The 21599-nt window shown below is 49.1% G+C and overlaps 1 protein-coding gene across 4 annotated transcripts in view; it reads right to left on the bottom strand.

The window, feature by feature from the left end:
- LOC136640319 (zinc finger protein 420-like) overlaps nt 1-18607 on the bottom strand; it is a 152490-nt gene extending 133883 nt beyond the window's left edge. Inside the window, exons 1-9 of one of the 4 annotated variants that reach the window (XM_066615356.1) lie at nt 18567-18607; nt 17996-18159; nt 16141-16214; nt 14827-14953; nt 12789-12871; nt 12246-12293; nt 11960-12086; nt 10095-10184; nt 5871-9518 (exon numbers count right to left, since the gene is read on the bottom strand). In XM_066615356.1, the coding sequence (XP_066471453.1) occupies nt 7186-9518; nt 10095-10184; nt 11960-12086; nt 12246-12293; nt 12789-12871; nt 14827-14953; nt 16141-16206 (2874 nt within the window). In that variant the 5' untranslated portion in view covers nt 16207-16214; nt 17996-18159; nt 18567-18607 and the 3' untranslated portion in view covers nt 5871-7185. Of the gene's footprint in view, nt 9519-10094; nt 10185-11959; nt 12087-12178; nt 12294-12788; nt 13230-14826; nt 14954-16140; nt 16215-17995; nt 18474-18566 lie in introns of those variants that run through there. The other 3 variants (XM_066615357.1, XM_066615358.1, XM_066615360.1) reach the window with 3 other exon arrangements.
- Nucleotides 18608-21599: the final 2992 nt, after the last annotated feature.

Genomic DNA, 21599 nt, shown 5'->3' with positions numbered 1-21599 from the left:
TCCCCCAGGACAAGACTCCCCAGGCACAGGCTGCCTTGCAGTGTCCCTGAAAGCACAAAAATTAGTGTGAGGCTTATTGAAGCATGTATGGACCAGACAGTGGCTGACAAATTGGGGCAGCCAATGGGGACTCGGAAGTGAGAGGACAGGACTTTAAGTCCCACAGGTCCAAGCATCCGTATCCATCTCCCCCCCCCATCTTCACTGGTTCTACTTCCTATGACGCATTTCCATGTAAGAGGCGCAAGTCCCCATCCTCTTCATCATTCCTTCTGCCTTGAAGCTCTAAGGCAGGGGTGCTCACACTTTTTTGGCTTGAGAGCTACTTTGAAACCCAGCAAGGCCCCGGAGATCTACCAGAGTTTTTTTTACAATGTTCGCACCATGTTAACATATAACATTTATGTGTACAATGTATGTTGGTGTACCTTGAGCTACACTGAGTATAACAGGACTTACTCCTGAGTAGACATGCCTAGGATTAGACTGTGAGGCTGCAATCCTAGCCACACTTACCTGGGAGTAAGTCCCATTGAGTACAATGGGCCTTACTCCCGGTGTTTCCTCCCAGAGGCACCTGAAGGGGGCGGGTCGGCACTCTGCGATCTACTCATTTTGCCTCGCAATCTACCGGTAGATCACGATCCACCTATTGAGCACCCCTGCTGGGATGCCACTAGGGCAGCAGTTTCTCCCCCAGGACAAGACTGCCCAGACGCAGGCTGCCTTGCAGTGTCCTTGGAAGCACAAAATTTAGTGTGAGGCTTATTGAAGGGTGTATGGACCAGACAGTGACTGACAAATTGGGGCAGCCAATGGGGATTTGGAAGTGAAAGGACAGGACTTTAAGTCCCACAGGTCCAAGCACCAGCATTCACCTCCCCCCCCCCATCTTCACTGGTTTTACTTCCTCTGACGTGTCTCCATCTAAGATGTGCAGGTCCCCATCATCCTCTTCATCATTCCTTCTGCCTTGAAGCTCTAAGGCTTACAGGCGCAGTCAACATAAGAGGCACCCCCTACTAAAGGTAACTGGCTTCTTGAACTGGGCACCACAAAACTCTAAGGAGGAAGGTGAACTCTTGGGGAAAGAAGCCACTGAGAATAACCTGGCAGGTTTTTCTCAGTGGACCTATTTCCTAAACAGTTACCTAAGGCAACTAGGAGTGCAATCCTACACAACTTAATAGCAGTGAGGTAAGGGCAGTGCACCTCCCAGCTAAGGAAACAAACATTCCTTTGCCTTGAGGAGGCCTCTGTGAGTGCCCCCCTACTGCAGGATGCAGCACACGCCCCATTGGCACAGCTATGCCAGTGCTGGAAAGTTGGTTAGGATTTCGGCCTAGGTCTCTGAATCTTGGCAGAGACTGGATCATCTCCTGCCTCTGCCACTCTAACCAGGCTATGTCTCCTTTCCTCAGGGTCCCACCAAGCCACCTGAGGCTCCCTTTCCAGAGACATTTAAATTCACCTTGGAAGCGGAGTGGGCGACACCGTCTCAGAAGAAGCATGCCTCCAAATTGCTCGGTAAGCTTTATTCTTTGCCTCAGAATACTCTGCAAACCACAGTTGATGCTCCCATTGCTGCCTTTACTTTGTGTACTGAGATTCCATCAGAGGGGTGAAGGGGACCCTTGGGATAAAAGGAATAGAGGTGGCCTACAAGTGAGCCTCGAAATCTCTTCTTAGGCCCCCAGGGCAGCTGCCACTAACTCCCTGATGTCTAGACCTACCTATTTTGGGGGCAGAAGAGCTGGCCAAGGCAGACCCCAACCTATGCAAGAGTGCCAAGGATACGCTGAAGGAAATTGCTCTATCAGCAGCCCTTTCTGCAGATGCCTCTTTTGATTCTTTTCAGTTTACTGCAAGATCCATGGCCTCTGCCTCAGTGGCCAGGAGAAACATCTGGCTCTGACACTGGGATGGCAATGCAGGTTTCTAGGCCAGATTGGTCATCAACCCCTTTGAGGGGAATAAACTATTGAGAACAAAATGGCTAATATTATAATGCCGTTGTACAAATCAATGGTAAGGCCACACCTGGAGTATTGTGTTCACTTCTGGTCGCCACATCTCAAAAAGGACATAGTGGAAATGGAAAAAGTGCAAAAGAGGGCAGCTAAGATAATTACTGGGCTGGGGCACCTTCCTTATGAGGAAAGGCTATGGCGTTTCGGCCTCTTCAGCCTAGAAAAGAGACACCTGAGGGGGGACATGATTGAGACAGACAAAATTATGCATGGGAACGATAAAGTGGATAGAGAGATGCTCTTTACACTCTCACATAACACCAGAACCAGGGGCCAGCCACTAAAATTGAGTGTTGGGAGGGTTAGGACAGACAAAAGAAAATATTTCTTTACTCAGCGTGTGGTCGGTCTGTGGAACTCCTTGCCGCAGGATGTGGTGACGGCATCTGCCCTGGATGCCTTTAAAAGGGGATTGGACAAGTTTCTGGAGTTAAAATCCATTATGGGTTACAAGCCATGATGTGTATGTGCAACATCCTGATTTTAGAAATGGGCTATCTCAGAATGCCAATGCAAGGGAGGGCACCAGGATGCAGGTCTCTTGTTATCTGGTGTGCCCCCTGGGGCATTTGGTGGGCCGCTGTGAGATACAGGAAGCTGGACTAGATGGGCCTATGGCCTGATCCAGTGGGGCTGTTCTTATGTTCTTATCACATTCTCATTGAGAACAGGGATAAGAGAAAGGTTTTGTCCACCCTCAGAAAGTACAATTCCAAATATGAACATCAGTCCTTTCAAGGTCACAAGCAATCCTTTAGTTCCAAAGGTCAATCCAAGTTTAGATTGGTCCAAATTTAAGCCCCATCTTCCCTCATTAGGAGGTTGTGACCCCACAGGTACTGGGAGGGGTCAGCCTAGGGGGGTCATGCAAATACTGCATCCTCCAGGACATAGTTTCAGACACTTCAGGCATCTCCCACCCTTGAGGAGGCAGGGCTTGGATATTCTCTGGTGGAATCTCCATGGGAGGGTCAGTCCTTGACATCTGGGAAGCTCCTCCCTCTCAGGAAGGCAGGTCATGTTACAAAGTCTTCCTGAGGGGAGGGGCTCCCTCTAGTCCCCAGACTGACCTTGTGATAGAGATTTTAGAGGGTTAACTTATCTTCTCTAGTTTGAGCAAAATAACTGAAATTGGAGCCAAGAGAATGACTGTTGTTCCCCTCAAAAACAGGATAGGAGGGTCATTACGTCAAAGTGACCTAAAGAAATATTGATTGGCAGAACATGTAAATCATAACTTTCCCAAAGGGAAAATTACAGGATCTTGTATAACCAAAGGTGTGGGCCAGGAACATTGTGAGATGCAGGGCAGAATGACCTCCTAATTAGAGCTGGGACCATGCACCAAACCTGTCATAATAGGCCCAATAAGGAGGTGGAAGTGACGTACAGTGTCACATGGGTAGCTTGTTTATTCCACCTTATTTAATGTGATTTTCTGAGTGTGGTTCTTTGAGAAACAGGATGGGAAACTAGAGTGAATATTTGTATCCAAACTGAATCAATTGGCTTGTGTAATTCACTTACTGTTGTAGAAATAAAGCCTCCAAACCCTCTTAAATGGTCTGTGACTGTTTGGCATTGCGACCCTCCAGATACCACTGGCCCAATGCGGTTTCGATCCCTTCTAAGCCTGAGCTGGCCGGTTGAGCTTTCTCCCCCCCCCCAAAGGACTAAATCCCTCAGTGTTGGGGGGGGGGGATTTCACCTCAGAATTTTTCCCTCAGTAGCTGCTGCTACTGCAGTTAGAGGATTGTTTAGCTCCTGCCTGGGCACATCCCTCGCCTCAGCATCACAGCTGAGGGGGGTTTTCAGCCTGTTCCCTCAGGTGGAGGCCGCACTCCTAAAAGATAATGAGGCTGCCCACTGAGTTGTCCCTGATGAGGCACCACATCCTGCTTTGACTGTGTTATCCCTTCACATCTCAAGCAGAGGCGGAGGGTTCAGGAGCAGGCAGATCTCCTGTTGACCATGCTCTGTGCCTTGGCACACTGAGGGTCAGGAAGACTTAAAGGAATTCTGGTGCCCCGACTGTCCTACGCTCCAAGCTTCGCTTTTCTCCACAGCATTTACTGAGGAGTGCCTCAAGGACTCCATTTTGTGACTCATGGTTCCCTCATGGCTTCCAGGGACATGACAACATACTTGAAGTCTCTGCTTTCGTGTACGCAGGCTCAAGTTCCCTTTCCCCAGAGCATTGAGGAAAGTGCTGGTTTGACTGGAGATCGACCTGAGAGGGGATTTGGGACACCCTGGGGCAGCTGTTTCTCCCCCAGGACAGGATTCCCCAGGCACAGGATGGCTGCCAGTGTCCCAGGAAGCACAAAACTTAGTGTAAAGCTGGGTTTTAGGGCTTGTGAATCAGACTGCGGCTGTCAAATTGGGGCAGCTCATGAGGACTCAGCAGGGGGTGAGAGGATAGGACTTTAAGTCCTATAGGTTCAAGCGCCATTGTTCAACTCCCCCCCCCTTCTTCATTGGGTTCTATTTTCTCTAACTCTGAGGGGACTCCACTAAGATGTGCAAGTCTAAATCATCTTCTTCATCTTCCCTGCCACCCCAAAGCTCCTGCGGGGCAGTCAACATAAGAGGGCTCCAACTGTTAAAGGTAGCTGGCTTCTTGAAATGGGCACAAGACTCCATATCCTCTGGGGAGGAAGGATATGCCCTGGGGGAGGAAGCCGCTAACACAGAATTCCCTGAACAGTGTCCTATTTCCTAAAGTGTTACCTAAGGCAACTAGGCGCAACCCTAGCCCCTTGTGTCAGTGCTTTCGAGCTCTGGCATAGCGGTGCCATTGAGACATGTGCTGCATCCTGCAGTTGGGTGTCACTCACGAAAACAGATGACCAGATGATGAGGACTGACCCTGCCATAGATATCCCATTGGAGAACAGTGGGAGCTTATCTGTGAACTCCTCTTCTTGGTGGTCTCCATGTCAGGGTCAATCCGCCCACCCTCTCAGCCTGAAGCATATTTTTAAAAAAAAGAAATCAGCAAACACAAAGCAATGGGGAGGTAGAAGATAAGGACAAGACATCCCTGACAGGTCCTCATTAGGTTCCTGAACTGGTCCTAGTCTGTCTTGGTCCAGAATGGTGAGATTTAGTCGTCAGAGTTCTTCTGGATGGCCTTTTGACACACCGGACTTCAAGGATGGACATCTACACAAACAAGTCTGAGACGGAAGCAATCTGGGGAGGGGTCATCAAGGCTTTTGTAGTCTGGGGAATCGAGGGAGCCCCTCACCTCAGGAAGGCTTTGTAACCTCACCTGCCTGCTTGAGAGGGAGGAGCTTCCCAGATGAGCCTGCCATGGAGACCACAGAGAAGGGGGATTCACCTGTAAGTCCAAATCTCCCTGTTTTCTTATGTACTAGGAAGGAAGGACCATATATGATGCCAAGAGTGGCTTAGAGCTGTGTTCCTCAAGCTGTGGGTCGGGACCCATTAGGTGGGTCCCGAGCCAATTTCAGGTGGGTCCCCATTCATTTAAGTGTTTTATTTTTAGCATATTAGACCTGATGCTCCCATGGTATGTGACTGCATTTGGGAAAATGTTTCAGTTCTGTACTTTGTATATTTATAAACTACTATGTATATGCTTTTAACAATGATAGTCAATGGAACTTACTCCTCGGTAAGTGTGGGTAGGATTGCCACCTATGATTGTTAAGAATTTTCCTGCTTGATGATGCCACTTCCAGTCATGACATCACTTCTAGTGGATCCAGACAGATTCTCATTCTAAAAAGTGGGCCCCACTGCTAAATGTGTGAGAACCACTGGCTCAGAGAAAAGTTGGGATACAAATGAAATAAATCATCAGAGAGGCACATGCAAAATACTGGCCATTATTTATAACAGTGTAACTATTCACCTTTTTGCTCCATAATGAAAGCCCAAGAAGTTAAAAACACCCATTACAAAAATACAGTGTAAAAGAAGAGTCTAAAAATGAAGCTAAAAACACAGGAGAATGTACAGCACCAGTAGAAACACAACATCACAAAAGGAGACAACTTACAAAACAGCAAATCAAATGACTGAAATATCCATTAAAACAAAATGCCCTTTTGTTGGTGTCCAAACAGAGAAGCGAACAGGATTTTCTCCATGTTAAAAAATCCCATAAACCGGATGCCAGCACTGCAAATGGCCCATCTCTCATGCCCGTGTCAGCTACACTCCATTTAGGGACAGGGCATGCAACCGGCCCCCCTTGGAGGCCCACGGTTTGTGGGCAGGTTCACACAGGCAGGTCTGGTCCCATTTGAATACTTGAATGCACACACTGGGCATTAAGGCAGAAGCCGGAAGAAAACGGAAGAGATGTTTTTTCCACTGTCCGGGTCACTCCGTCCACGGCCTCTTCTGGCTAGGTGATTTTCAATCTTTTTCATCTCATGGCACACTAACAAGGCACTAAAGCGGTCAATGCACACCACCAGGTTTTTGAGAATAGACAAGGCAAACCATGCTGCCAGTGGAGGTTTACATCTCCCATTGGCCCTATTAATAACTACCTTGTCCGTCATCGGTTCCGGAACAAATACAGGGACATGTCTGTCCCATGTAAAACAAAAGCCTAAAAATGAAGCTAAAAAGGCAAGAGAAGTTGCAGCCCCAGTAGAAACAACACATCAAAGGGGACAACTTACAAAACAGCAAATCAAGATGACTAAGGGCACAACCCTATCCTGTGCTGGAACAGGCAAGCCAGGAGGTTTACACTGTATCCAGCGCAGGATAGCTGCCAAAAACGGCTCAGCCAGAGGCAAGGGGAAACTTTTCCCCTTACCTCTCAGAATGGCGCTCTTTCCCCTATAGTTCTAATCAGACTTGCACCACCTCTTGAGGTAGCACAAGTCTGAGGAGAGCGGAGCAGCTTGGAGTCACTATCTTCTTCCCGGATACAGGGATTGTGATCCGGCATAACTGCCAGATCCCAGCCCCGCCTCCCGCTCCCCGCCCATCCCTGGTGCCACCAACCGCATGCCCTGACTAGTGGATTAAAGCCTATGTTTAAGTGAGTAAATATTTAGTTCACAGTAAGTAAAACTTTTGCCAAATTTAAATACTTCTTAACTATTGTGGTTCTCAAACTTCTCTATTGTGCTTCTCAAATTTCTAGTCTATTGTAAGTGTTCTTATGTTAAGCAAGTTTGGCATTCTCTGATTTATATATTTTCTCCTTTGTGTGCGTTTCTTGATGCAGAATCAGATATGTGCTCCCGCTGAAGCTGTTTCCACACTCCAAGCATTTATATGGCTTCTCCCCGGTGTGGTTTCTTTGATGCACAGTCAGGCTGTGGCTCCTAGCAAAACCCTTTCCGCACTCCAAGCATTTATATGGTTTCTCCCCAGTGTGGGTTGTTCGATGCAGAGTCAGGCCTCTGCTATCAATGAAGGTCTTTCCGCACTCCAAGCATTTATATGGTTTCTCTCCTGTGTGGTTTCTTTGATGCACAGTTAGGCCTCTCTTCACACTGAAGCTCTCCCCGCACTCCAAGCATTTATATGGTTTCTCCAACATGTGACTGTTTTGATGCTTAGTCAGGGAATCGCTCCTACTAAAGCCCTTTCCACACTCCAGGCACTTATATGGTTTCTCCCCTGTGTGGATTCTTTGATGCAAATTCAGCCTTGAGCTTACAGAGAAGCTCTTTCCACAGTCACTGCATTGATATGGTTTCTCTCCTGTGTGTGTCCTGAGATGCAAAGTCAGATCCCCACTATGAACGAACCTCTTTCCACACTTTAAGCATTCATATGGTTTCTCCCCTGTGTGGGTTCTTCGATGCACAGTCAGGTTTGAGGAAATACTGAAGCTCTTTCCACACTCCAAACATTTATAGGGTTTCTCCCCTGTATGGGTTCTTTGATGCACAGCCAGTTGTGAGCTCCCACTGAAGCTCTTTCCACACTCCAAGCATTTATATGGTTTCTCCCCTGTGTGGATTCTTTGATGCTTAGTCAGCTGTGAGCTCCGAGTGAAGCTCTTCCCACAGTTTGAGCATTTATACGGTTTCTCCCCTGTGTGGGTTCTTAGATGCACAGTAAGTTTTCCACTTTCAGTGAAGCACTTTCCACACTCCAAGCATTGATACGGTTTCTCCCCTGTGTGAATTCTTTGATGCCCAGTTAAACGTTTTCTCTCACTGAAGCTCTTTCCACATTCCAAGCATTTATATGGTTTCTCCTCCATGTGGGTTCTTTGATGCACAGTCAGGCGTCTTTTCTCACTGAAGCTCTTTCCACATTCCAAGCATTTATATGGTTTCTCCCCTGTGTGGGTTCTTAGATGCACAGTAAGTTTTCCATTTTCAGTGAAGCTCTTTCCACACTCCAAGCATTGATATGGTTTCTCCCCTGTGTGGATTCTTAGATGCCCAGTCAGGCATTTTCTCTCACTGAAGTTCTTTCCACATTCCAAGCATTTATATGGTTTCTCCCCTGTGTGGGTTCTTAGATGCACAATAAGTTTTCCATTTTCAGTGAAGCTCTTTCCACACTCCAAGCATTGATAAGGTTTCTCCCCTGTGTGGATTCTTTGATGCTTTGCCAGGGATGAGCTGTCACTGAAGCACTTTCCACACTCCAAGCATTGATACGGTTTCTCTTGTGTGTGGGTTCTTAGATGCACAGTAAGTTTTCCACTTTCACTGAAGCTCTTTCCACAATACAAGCATTTGTATGGTTTCTCCCCTGTGTGGATTCTTTGATGCCCAGTCAGGCATTTTCTCTCACTGAAGCTCTTTCCACATTCCAAGCATTTATACGGTTTCTCCCCTGTGTGGGTTCTTAGATGCACAATAAGTTTTCCATTTTCAGTGAAGCTCTTTCCACACTCCAAGCATTGATATGGTTTCTCCCCTGTGTGGATTCTTTCATGCACAGTCAGGTATTTTCTCTCACTGAAGCTCTTCCCACATTCCAAGCATTCATATGGTTTCTCCCCTGTGTGGATTCTTTCGTGCACAGTCAGGTTTGACCTCTGACTGAAGCTCTTCCCGCATTCCAAGCATCGATAAGGTTTCTCCCCTGTGTGGGTTCTTTGATGCACATCCAGGTGTGAGCTGTGACTGAAGCTCTTCCCACACTCCAAGCATCGATAAGGTTTCTCCCCTGTGTCTTTTATTTGATGCACAGTCTTTCCAGTTTCTCTTTCTGGATCAACTGGGATGACATTGAAGTCCCTCCTATGAAGGGCATCACCTTCATTACTCCACTCCTCTTTGTCACTTCCATGCTGCTCCTCTGATCTGTCGTAATGCCCAACTTTCTCCCTTGCTTGAGTCTTTTTATGGAAGATAAGATCTGGGCTGGTGCTGAAGCTCTTTCTTGTCTCAGACGATATAAATGCTGGCCTTCCCTCCTCCCACCTTGATCCATCCTGGTCTCTAGAAGTTACTTCCTGTACATCATGCATGTTTGTTTCTGGTGACACCACATGTGGGTCTCTTTTATCCTCTTCTCTGTTGCTTCCTGGAACAGAAAGAGAAGCCTGATGAGCAGCCCAATAGAGAAATGGGACCTCTAATGCCCACAATTTGGTGTATTTTCTCAGAAGGAAACGCCGGCAGGTTCAGTGGCACTGACTCCCAGAAAGGTATTTATTAATTTATTTTCAGTATTTTCCTCCTTCCTTTCTCCCCAGAGGATTCCAAGGCGGTAATTCAAAGCATTGCTTAGGACTGCAGCCCTCTCAGCAAACCATTCAAAGTTGGCTTTTGTTCAGGAGTAAAAAATTACGGCTGCCTGGCTTGTTGCAACCTGACTCAGCCTGGGATTGGGGCAGCTTTTTTCTCCTTTGTAGACAATGTTTCTTTGGAGAAGTCACAAGAGGGGTCCTCCCTCTGGATTTCCTAAGGCTTCACAACAGTTTCAATGCCATATTATCTGTGCCACAGGGCAGCACAGACGTCAGGTCTGCAACTGCTTTTTCCTCAGAGGACATGTGGCCAAAATTTTGCTTACAGTGGTGAGGTGTCCCCATTCAGCCAGCACTCACTGATCCAAAGCTACTGTTGTATTAAGCAGTATTGTGTGTAATGGAATTACCTGCTGAGACCTCTTCTTCCTGAAGCTTCTGGAAAAATGTACTCTCCTCTTTCTTCAGCTGAGTAACAAAGGCAGGTTTGGGAAACTCCTCTGAGAAAGAAACAAGAGAATGAGTTCCTTCTAGATACAAAATATCAACCCTTCCTCCCCACCTGCAAAATGGCTTGGAATGGGACAGGACAAGAGGTGACCTCGCAGACCTCTTGCACATGAATGAGCTGCATGGTCAGCTCTGAAAGTGTCTGTCTGGTTTATGTAAGTACGGGCTCACTGCTCATGAGCGCTAGAATGATGGACCAGTTGGGAATACAGTTGCGAATGTGAAACCAGCCACACTCTCAGCACATGGAATGGAAGCCTCAACCTGATGGCCAGCTGTCCCCCTCCTTTTCTGGCAATTCCCTCTCTGCAAAAAGACTGGGAATTTAGACAATCAGAGAAACGAGGTGGCCTTCTCCTGCCTTTTCATCTCCTCAGCAAGACTCTCCCTAGAGCACCAGATTCTCACTCTGGAACAGCCATAGCTAAGTGGATGAGTACTTGTTTTGCACAAAAAAGTCCCAAAATCTATCCCTGGCATCAACTCAAGAGAGAGCAGGGAGACATCCCTGCTTGAACCCCTGGACAGCTTCTGTCAATCAGTGTAGACAGTATTGAGCCAAATGGGTCAGACACAAAAGGCAGATTCCCTCTGTCCCAGAACACCATGAATACCTCCCCAGACAAACCCAGACTGAGGAGGAAGAGCTGCTTAAAGGGCTAAGACCCCCTTGGCTCACAATGTTCTTGAGCAAACCCGTTTTTCATAACAGGAGAAAATGCTAAGATCTGTCACTGAAGGAAAACAAAACAAGGAGGACTTAAGTTGACAGTTTCTCCATTTGCATCCAATGCCCAAATAGCGGTGGTACTCCAGCAGGTTCAAAAGATTTTGCTGATCCAACATCCAAGACGGCATCAACCACAAGCCCTGATCTGGCAAACATACACAGCTCTTGGTATCAAAAAGAGATGAAAATAATCTTGATTCCTCATTCCACTCCTCCCACATTCTGACATGAAAACCTCCCACATGCTGGAGAAAGAATGGCTTTGAGGAACAAGAGACCCCTGGGCTATCATTTGACTCAAACTGGCAGTTGAACCTCCTCCTGTACAAAGCCATTTCTCCTAACAAGAAAAAGTATCAAGATCTGATCACTAAAGCACACCAAGAGATGGGGGGATGCAGTGGCCTCTTCGTCTGGCAAAAGTGGCAAAAGCCTTTTTTGACACCTGCACAGACCAAGTCCAAGATGGCATCAGCCACAAGCCCTGGAGGTGATCTGGAAAACATATGAAGAAATAATCTTCAATCCCGAGCCCCCTTCACTTTAGACCTAAAACCTCCTATACAGTGAACGAGAGGAGACCCACATCATGCTCCCAGCACAACACACCAGTGTTGCTCTGGAGACATCAAGAACATATCACGGATACGCATGTCATGGATCCTTCAGTCAGCCAGAGAAACCCCAGATTCCACTGGTGATAGGACCAACAGGGCAGGTCATACGAAATCCCCCAAACAGCAGCATCTAATCCTCGACAAATCACCAATTCATTGGATAAGAAGCTGAAGAATACAGAAGGAGGACTGCAGGAGGTGTAACAAGCATGGTCAGGTACAAGTGGTGCATTTTGAAGGTCCAGAGAGCATCTGTCAGGCCATGTTCAGCTATCTAACAGCAAGGAATATCAGGCATATCCAGGACATGACTTCCATCCTCACATCCCCCATTTTATGGTGCAATCCTAACAGTGGGAAACAGGAAGAGCAGCTCACGCCTTTGGTTCCTACACACCAAGAAGAAGGACACCCTTACCCACAGAGGCCACCATCCCGTAATTCTCTGGCATGACATCCCTGTACAAAGCCTTTTGGCCTGGATCTGACAGAGCCCCCTCTTCCTCTTTGACATGCACACTCATCACCTTGGAGGATACCAGACCCTGGAAGGAAAAAATAAAACAGTTCTGTTCCCAGAGATAACGTCCCACCCTTTTGATAGAACATTTCGGCATTCACTGAGCCTGCTCTTGACCTGGGCCATAATCTGGTTGGGCCACATCACAACCTCAGCCTGTCTTCAACCACCTTCTCTTGCTCACCCTCACGCACAAGCATCCTGTTGCGTCCATCTGGCATTCATTCAAACCCTGAAATCGAAAACAAATCATGATGAAGCAAATGCCAGCAGAAGCAGCTGGGCCATGGTTTCCAACTGGAAGAGGAGGGGGTAGAGGCTCCCTGGCGAGACTCACAGGACACTTAAAACTGTTTGGAAGGACAGTGCAGTGTGTGACGGACTTATAAAGGGCTCGGGAGAAAAGGTTCCCTGCCACTCCTCACTCCAGCCACCATGATCAAGGCCCCTACCCCCCGATGCAGTGGAAAAAGGAAGAGTGCTGCTTAGAGAATCAGATTCTCAACTTTAAGAAACATCCGACAACATGCGATGGCATCTTATTAAATGGAGACAAATTATAGGATTTTACTGGTTAACTGACATTCCAGCCGTTGGAGATCTCTGGAGTTCACACACTTCTTCTGAGTGGTCAAATACAATATTTAAAGCACCAAACAAAAAGCCCTGGAAGACAGAATGACAACAAGGTGTCCCTTGCACATTGCTCTGATGATCTGCCCCTTACCTGAGCAGGCTGCATAGTAGCTGATTCTGCTCCATGAGGAAGAGGAGACGGTCTGGAACGTGGCCCTGATGGCATCCCACTGCCTGTGAGGGAGACAAACCTGATGACCCTTCGTGCCTTCTTCCTTCTGCAACTTCACTATTTCCCTAACCCAAAAATGCCTCTGTTGGGTGAGACACTCACATCCTCATTCTTCCCCTCTCTGCCTGTCTAGTCACCTCCATCCTCTCCTTGCAGTCCTTGCTCCTTCAGAGCGTTTCAGGCACACTGAGACCCACATTTCCTGCTGCAGTGTCTGCCTTCACTCAGGCCCCCTGCAGCTATTCTTTCACAAAGCCCAGTCCCTAGGAGTGACCTTGAGCAGCACACAAGACAGGTGTAGTACCCATTCCAGGTGATGTCCTGGAACTCAGATCATTATACCTGATGGTGGGAACGGACCCTGATTTGCCAATGCATGGGGCAGGAGGAAGTCAAATGTAATGGGGGCATCTTGGCAGGGCTGTTTCCCAGAACAGCCGCAGGTGGAATCTCTCTAAGAGCCCAGTAGTAAATGGGCAATAGTGCTGCAGCTCAGGGCCAGTGCTAGGTCTCATAATGTTGGCATTCTTCAGTCTCGGAAGACTATGGTATCACGCTCTGAATAGTGGTTCTGGAACAGAGTGTCTTCTCCAGTGCGCGAAGCCTGGGTAAAGTAGATATGGAGGATAGACTGTTACCCATGCAGCAAATCCCCCCTGTCCATGTCGCTGAAATGGTCCAATGGAAAGGCAGAAGCCAATACGATTGGTTCCAGCAGTGTCGCAGGAGTTGCCAGAACATGACTGTGTTCAGCCATGAACTGCCTCAGTGACTCTGGCTCCGGATTTTGCCTCAAGGTTGACTCCTGAAGCCTTTTCCATAACTGGATGTAGCCACAAGGCAGTGGAGGTTTGGGATCAGAGTTTTCCTTCTCTCAGATGAGCTGCCTTCCTAGGCGAACGAGTTCCATTTACCTGATGGCTGTTTAGTCGCCTCTTACGACAAGTATAGCCAAATTGAGGGCCTGTTCTTATCCCCAGCCCCCAGGGGAGTAGGTATCATATACATGCCGTAAAGCATGTTTATGGGACCCTTGAGTACCTCCTGTAGAAAGCCATTTCTTGTGTGCCGTGAGTGGTCCACGGGTATGCCACAGGAATTTGGGGGAAAGTCATTTATTAATAGGGACAATGGAAGATGTGAGTCCCCACTGGCAGCATGGTGTGCCTTGTCAATTGTAAAAACCTGATAGTGTGCCTTGACCATTTTTGTGCCTTGTCAAGTGTGCCGTGAGATGGAAAAGGTTGACAATCACTGATCTAGTCACTAAAGAACACCAAGAGATGGAGGACTCCATTGGCTTCTTCTTCTGTTTGGATGCCAAATAGGACTGGCAAAGTGGCAGGTTGCAAAAGCCTTTTTTGACACCTGCACAGACCAAGTTCAAGATGGCATCAGCCACAAGCCCTGGAGGTGATCTGGAAAACATATGTGGGTGTTAGGAGAAATAATTTTCCATCCTGAGCCCCCTTCACTTCAGTGCTAAATCCTCCTATAGAGGAAACCAAAGGAAACCCACATCATGCTCCCAGAACAACAGGATGTCTTCTGTGGAGACATCAGGCACAGGTCATGGGTCCACAGCCCCTTCAGTCAGCCAGAGAAACCCCAGATTCCCCTGGTGATAGGACCAACAGGGCAGGTCACTCAAAATCCCCCCAGCAGCAGCGTCTAGTCCTCAACAAACCACCAATTCATGAGGTAAGAAACTGTACAATACAGAAGGACTGGTGGAGGTGTGATCAGCACTGTCAGGTATAAGTGGTGCATTTTGCAGGTCTAGAGAGCATCAGTCAGGCCAAGTGCAGCTCTGTAACAGCAAGGAACATCAGGCATGTTCAGTACACGAGTTTCAACCATACATGCCCCATTTTATGGTGCAATTCTAACAGTGGGAATCAAGATGAGCAGCTCACGCCTTTGGTTCCTACACATCAAGAATGAAGGACACTCTTACCCACAGAGGCTACCATTCCATAATTCTCAAGCATGATATCCCTGTACAGAGCCTTTTCGCCTGGATCTGGCAGAACCCCTTCTTCCTCTTTGACACACACAGTCACCACCTCAGAGGACACGAGACCCTAGAAGGGAAAAAAAAGTTCTGTTCCCAAAGATAACATCGCACCCTTTTGATAGAACATTTTCCTGCTCTTTTGCCCAAAGTTGGAAAGAGAAATTCAGTTGGGATCAACTGGCGTTTTCCTGTAGTATATTTAGCAAATCAGAACTGTTTTTGCATGTGATTTTCTCCTCCCTTTTCTAACGGAACTGGCGCCATCTGTGTATGACACACGTGGCCCTCAGGAAAAATACCACATCGCTTGAGTGACCACATCTATGGAATTCAGTGGCCACATCTATGGTATTAAGTGGCCACATCTATAGTATTAGACTGAGAGGCAGGACGGCTTACCAGCAATTGAAAAGTAGTCCAGGAAACATTCAGACTCTGTCAGTGTTTCATCACATACACAACACGAGACACAAAACATGATTTAACCTTCCTTTCAATAGTTGATATTCCCAAGAGAAGGATGAAGGTGCTTGAAGACAGACTCCAGCGTGCAGAGAGGGCAGCAGCCACATAGTTGTGTTGTTTCTTACAGAGAACCATGAAGTTCATGACATCACTGTGCTGCATGTATCAGGAATAGCAGACTCTAGTACACCAGGCCAAAGTTTGGACATGCACACACTCATCCCGTCCTGAGTGAGCAACCTCCATCGTGTTGCGGGTTGCATCCCTTTTTGACCCTCCCTCTTTGGCCCTTTTGCCTCCCTGGGAACTCCTCTCCTCAGCCACTGCCCACTCAGCACTGTACTGCTCTTCCTGTGGGCAGAGTTTGTTCTTAACACACAGCCTGCCATTCCAGGTTTTGTAGCCGTTTGCTTGCTCTTTTCAGCTACTCACAATGGAAGCTCTGCCTGGGAAAGGAGGATAGCCAGTTCACTGAGCCTGCTCTTGCCCTGGGCCATAATCTGTTGGGTTGAGCCACATCACAACCTCAGCCTGTCTTCAGCCACCTTCTCTTGCTCACACTCATGCAGAAGCAACCTGTTGCGTCCATCTGGCATTCATTCAAACCCCAAAATGTAAAACAAATCATGACGAAGCGAATGGCCAGCAGCAGCAGCAGCAGCTGGGCCACCGTGTCCAATGGCAGAGGAGGGCCAGAGACTTAAAGACGCTTAAAACTGTTTGGAAGGACAGTGCTGTGTGTAATGGACTCAGGAGAAAAGGCTCCCCGCCGCTCCTCACTCACTTTACCTGATCAGGCTGCAGAGTTGCTCCATGCAAAAGAAGATACGGTCTAGAATGTGGCCCTGATGCCATCCCACTGCCTGTGAGAGAGAGAAACCTGATGACCCTCTGTGACGTCTTCCTTCTGCAACTTGACACTATTTCCCCAACCCAAAAATGCCTCGGTTAGGTTAGACACATCCTCATTCTTTCTCCCTCCGACTGTTTTGTCACCTCCATCCTCTCCTTGCAGTCCTTGCTCCTTCAGAGTGTTTCAGGCCCACCGACACCCACATTTCCTGCTGCAGTGTCTACTTCCATTCAGTCCTCCTGCAGCTGGCCTTTCACAAAGCCCAGTCCCTTGGAATGACCTCGAGCAGCACACAAGACAGGTGCTGTATCCATTCCAGGTGATATCCTGGAACTCAGATGATTATACCTGATGTGGGGGGATCCTGATTTGCCAATGCAGGGGACAGGAGGAGGTCAGATGTAATGGGGGCATCTTGGCAGGGCTGTTTCCCAGAAGAGTCATTGGTGGAAGGGTGGAGCATTGGGAGGAACCAACCCAGGAGAGGGTGGGACCAGCAGAGGCCTCTTCTGCCAGATCCTATCCTCTGTGTTGCGCTGAAAAGCCCAACACCAATCTTTTTCCAATCTGCACCGGAAAGGATCTGGCACAGGTTTGAGGATTCCCATTGTGGGATCTGTGTCCTTATTCAGGGGAAGAGTACAAGTGTCCCGTGAGGATACCTCAGGCCATCTTCACTGGGCAGCTGGTGGCAATGCTGCACCTGGCGCCACTGGAGCGCTTAAGATTTCGCTCATTGAAATGATTCAGATGTTTTGATACAGGCTGTGTGAGGGCAGGGCAGAGATCTGGGGCTTTGTCGTCCCTGGGTCAGGCCTGGACACTGGAAGGACCCTTTTCGGCTGCAAACTCCAAGTCTCTTAGGAAAGAGTTTTATTCCACCTTCCTCTGTTCACACCAGGAGCAAAGAAGCAATAGAGGATGATGGTAAAGATATAACATACAATGAAAATACACTTTAACACACTTGAAAGCACCCACCCCCTTCCACTTCAGGGACAGTCCCAGGCCTCGTAGTTCTCCAGCGTCCCTCCTTCATCCTGCTATCTAGTGCAACTCCTTTAGCTTTGACACTGTTCAGCCTTCTGTGTTGTCCCTGTGAAACAAACCTCCCAGCAAAGTGGGGGAGGGATGGAATTGTCACAGGTCTTCTTTCCAGACATCCCCTCTGCTGACTTTTGAGTCTGCGTGTCTCCCCTCAGGTGGGGTCTTCTCTCCCCCCTCCCATGACTTCCCATTCACTCCCACCCTTCACCCATCTAGGAATCTGGAGCCACTGCTTTTAACCCTGAGAATGCCTGTGAGCAAAGGAAAGACTCCTTGCAGAGGATTCCGGGCTGGACGCTCCACTCCCAGGCGGGATGGGAGACACATTTCTGGCCAGGCATTCTGTCGTCCTCCTCCCTGATGCAGCATCTCATGCACAATGAGCAGCTAAGACTCTGCGGCTCAATCCGGAGTGATGAGCTTCTCTCCCCCAAAGGCTGCAAGTAGCAAACTCTGACCCAAGCTGTCAGTACCACACTGGTGGTACTTCTGGAAGTGTCTGGTGGTATGCATGGGACCCCTGGACACCAACTGCCTGGCTGTGGGACCAGCAATGCAACACAACAGCTGTCCCATCCATCCAAAGCCCTTCCTGGTGTCTGTCACATCATATCTGGGCTCCCAACCTGGAAGTGACTATTGATGATGTCGCCAGTTCCTTCCAGTGGCAGAAGACAAACATGGAGAAATGCTGTTTACGGGGAATGAAACCCCCACCACCACCCGCCTCGCTGAGACACACACCTGGAATGATGACACAGGCTATGGGAGGCAGGGCAGAGATCTGGGGTTTTGTCTTCTCTGGGCCAAGTCAGGAAGCTGGATGGGTCCTTTTCGGCTGCAAACTCCAGCTCTCTTATGAACTATTTTTATTCCACCTGCTGCTGCTCACACCAGGAGCAAAGAAGCTAAAAACAGTCCAAGCAAGAAGGGAGGATCTGAAGGGTATACAATTAAAAGACAACACTTGAGTAGCCCCCACCCCCTTCCGTTTCAGGGACAGTCCCAGGGCTCAAACATGGTTCTCGGATGTCCCTCCTGCACCCGGCTCTTCCTGCCACTCTTCCGGCTCTGACACTGCTTCCCCTTTGGCATTGTCCTTGTCACACAAACCCAGGCAGAGCCCTCTAAGGCAGAGGGTAGCATGCAATTGGGGGGGCAGGAGTGTCACAGTTCCTCTCCAGCCCCCCCTTCCCTTCCCTGGCTGGTCTTTCAGCCTGGCTGTCTCTCCCCTTTGGGGCTTCTCTCCCACCACTCCCTCTCCCACCCACCCCCAGGAACGCTGGGACCCACTCACTGCCCCAAAGGGACCCACCAGGGAGGACTGCAGGCCTGGAGGAGGGAGGCAGAAGAAGGGCGGAGCAGGAACTGGCTTCCAATTCACTCCTCCTGTTAACCCTCGCGGTGCCTGTGCAGAGGAAGGACTCCTGGCAGAGCTTCCAGGCTGGACCCTCCACTCCCAGGAGGTGCATCTCCCGCAGGGCTTCCCTCCTCCTCCCCCGGGACGCAGCATCCGATGCACAGCGAAGGGCAAGAGTGGGGTTTCTGCTGGTCCCCCGCCTGGTGCTTGCAGCGGGGCGGGCGAGGGGCATCTTTTGGGGGCGGGGCTTCCTGTCTCCCTCCTGCCTGGTCTCTCTGCAGCCCTGCGGGGCAGGCCTGAAAGGCCCTCCGGGCGCCCCTTCCCTCTGCTGTCCTCCCACGGAGGCTCGGGTCTTGATACCACATCCCATTCCCTGCATCCAGGTCCTTCCTACTTGTGCGCAGCCCCCCTCTGGGGGTCAACATCGGATGCCTCCCAGGCAGGTCCTGATGGCTTTTGGATGTTGCTTCCCACCTGTTCTCCTGCCTGCTCCTTCCTGGGGCTTCCACTGACCTGGGCTAGTCCTGCGAGGGCACCGCATCAGGCCCTGGAGACACTGCTGTCTGTGCCCCACACATCCAGCTGCACAGGGTGGGAAGCCACTGAAGCCGAGAGGTGAGGGCTTCACCTGCCTGCCACAGGCCTGACTCCCAACTCAAAGCACACCATATCAGTAGTTCCCAAACTTTTTAGCATTGGGACCCAGCTTCTAAAAAGTTTCACTTTACCAGCCACTCAAGTCTCTGTGGCTTTAATGGGAATTGGGCAACAGTGCACCCCCCCCCCCAAGAAGTGGGCATGTGTGTCTGTCATTAAAAATGCCCATAGCTGTCTCAATTCACACAAGGGAAATCTGGCTGCTACTTACTCAGTTACAATCAAGCTTTTCAGCACTACAAACAGGGTACATATCATGAGTGGTTTGGCCATCATCATCACTGGCATCCTTCAGTCTCGGAAGACTCTGGTATTGCGCTCTGAAAAGTGGATCTGGAACAGCGTCTAGTGTGGCTGAAAAGGCCAATTCGGGAGTGACAATCCCTTCCACACTGAGAGCATAATATTGGGCTATTAAGCCTGCAGTCCTGTGCATGCTTACAATGAAAGTAAGGCCCATTGAATTCCATGGGTCCAGCTTCTGAGTAGACATGCTTGGGATTGCACAGTGAGTCACTTTCTTTTTGCCCCTGGCAGAGTAAGAGATCCAGCGAGGCACTGGTTTCATCCAATTTTTCACTGGATCCCTCTCCTTGCCAGCCACCACTGTCACCATCCTGGCTTTCTCTGCTTCACCAGACATGGACCACACCTGTCCAAGCCTCTTTTGGCATAGTAAGGGCCAGAAACTTGCTTTCCTGTTATGGAAGAAAAGAGATGGAATTGTTCAGATCCTCACTCTGCAGACCTCCAGAATCAACTTCTGTGCCTTTGGATCAGAGCCCAGTTCATATTCCTTCTTTCCTGGGTGTGTTATTTTGTGCCCACTGCTGCCCAGTCTCGGAGGCCTGAACTGGACATTGAGCACAGTGGGGGCAGAAGAGAATCAGAGGAGGAGGTCTAACCAGGAGACTTTCAGAACAGGCACCTCCCAGGCTATTCCCAGCTTCATCTCCTGCCAACAGAGCACCTCAGACATGCACAAAAGAAAGAGGCCTCCTCTCTCTCTCTCTCTCACACACACACACACACACACACAGCACTGAGTGGCCTGTGGAGGCCAAGTCTTTTCTTTGAATGGCCAGGGCTGGACTCCATGGGGGTGTCTCAGGGCTCAGCCCATGTGTCACTTCAGGAGCATGTTGGGACCCTAGACTGCATGATCCTACCAGCTGAAGGGAGGAGGTGTTGGCATGAGGGCTTCACCTGGTGCTGGTTGGAGTACAGGCCCCCACTCTCAACACCCATCCCCTATCCCTGGGAATTTGGCCCAGATTCCACCTCGCTGCCCAATTGCTCCTCCTTGCTCCTGGGCTGTGCTTCTTCATCTTGAGCTTCTCTTTTCACATGCTTTTGTCCCAAACAGGTCCCCTCCCTTTGTCAACCCCCCTTCTCCTTTGTCTCTCCATACATCCCTTCAGCTCTTCGAACTCTTGGAAGAGTTTTAAGGGCTGAACCTCTTTACACCTCTAAAGCATTTAAATGGTTCTACTTTTGACAGGATTTGTTACTGAACTGTGAGCAATGAATGAAACCTTTTCCCACACTCCAAGCGTTTATACCAGGGGTATATAGTTTGGTACAGTTTCTCCCCTGTGTGAGTGATGCAGTCAGGTCTGAGCTCTCGTTGAACCAGTTTTCACACTCCAAGCAGTTATACCTGGGGTGGCCAAATTGTAGTTTGTGAGCCATTTGAGCCTCTTTGACATGGAACAGGTGGCTTGTGGAAGTAGGGTGGCGGAGCTTCTTTCTGCATCACAGTTAATATAAAAGGTTAAAAAAAGTGAAGGTGGATACAGTGGCTCTCACACCTGTCTTTACAGCACCAGACAAAAGAGCTTCCTTCAAGGCCTGGAAGACAGAAGGAAGACAAGCATTTTCTTGCACGTTGTTCTTGTGATCCGTCCCTTTCCTGCGCAGTAAGATAAGGCATCCTGATCTCCCCCTCTGCTGAGGCTGGAGACAGAGCTTGCCTGGTCCTGGTAGAAGTGACTGAGTTTAGAGTTCCTGACCCTCTCCATGCTTGGCGATGGGGCTCAGCAGAGATTGGGTCACAGTGCAAGAGTTTATTTTCCTCCCACAGACTTAACCTGCCAAATGGAAGTGCCTCCGCAGTAAGAGGTGCACTGCACATGTCTGGGGGAAGGCATGGCCGTGACTGGGGCTTTTCCTCGCCAGGTCCAGGATCCAAGCCTCCAGTTTCTGAGAGTGCACAGCACAGGACACGTCAACTCCATAATGGCCAACCCTGCAGGGGAGCTACGTCTCCCTGCAACATAGCAGCAGCCCCAGTGTCCATTCTGAGTGACAGATGCTGCAATCCTGTTTCAG

This window comes from Tiliqua scincoides, chromosome 2, assembly GCF_035046505.1.
Source record: "Tiliqua scincoides isolate rTilSci1 chromosome 2, rTilSci1.hap2, whole genome shotgun sequence".
Taxonomy (NCBI): domain Eukaryota; kingdom Metazoa; phylum Chordata; class Lepidosauria; order Squamata; family Scincidae; genus Tiliqua; species Tiliqua scincoides.
Note: the sequence above shows the minus strand (reverse complement) of the source record. Positions and strands in the feature narration are given on the sequence as shown.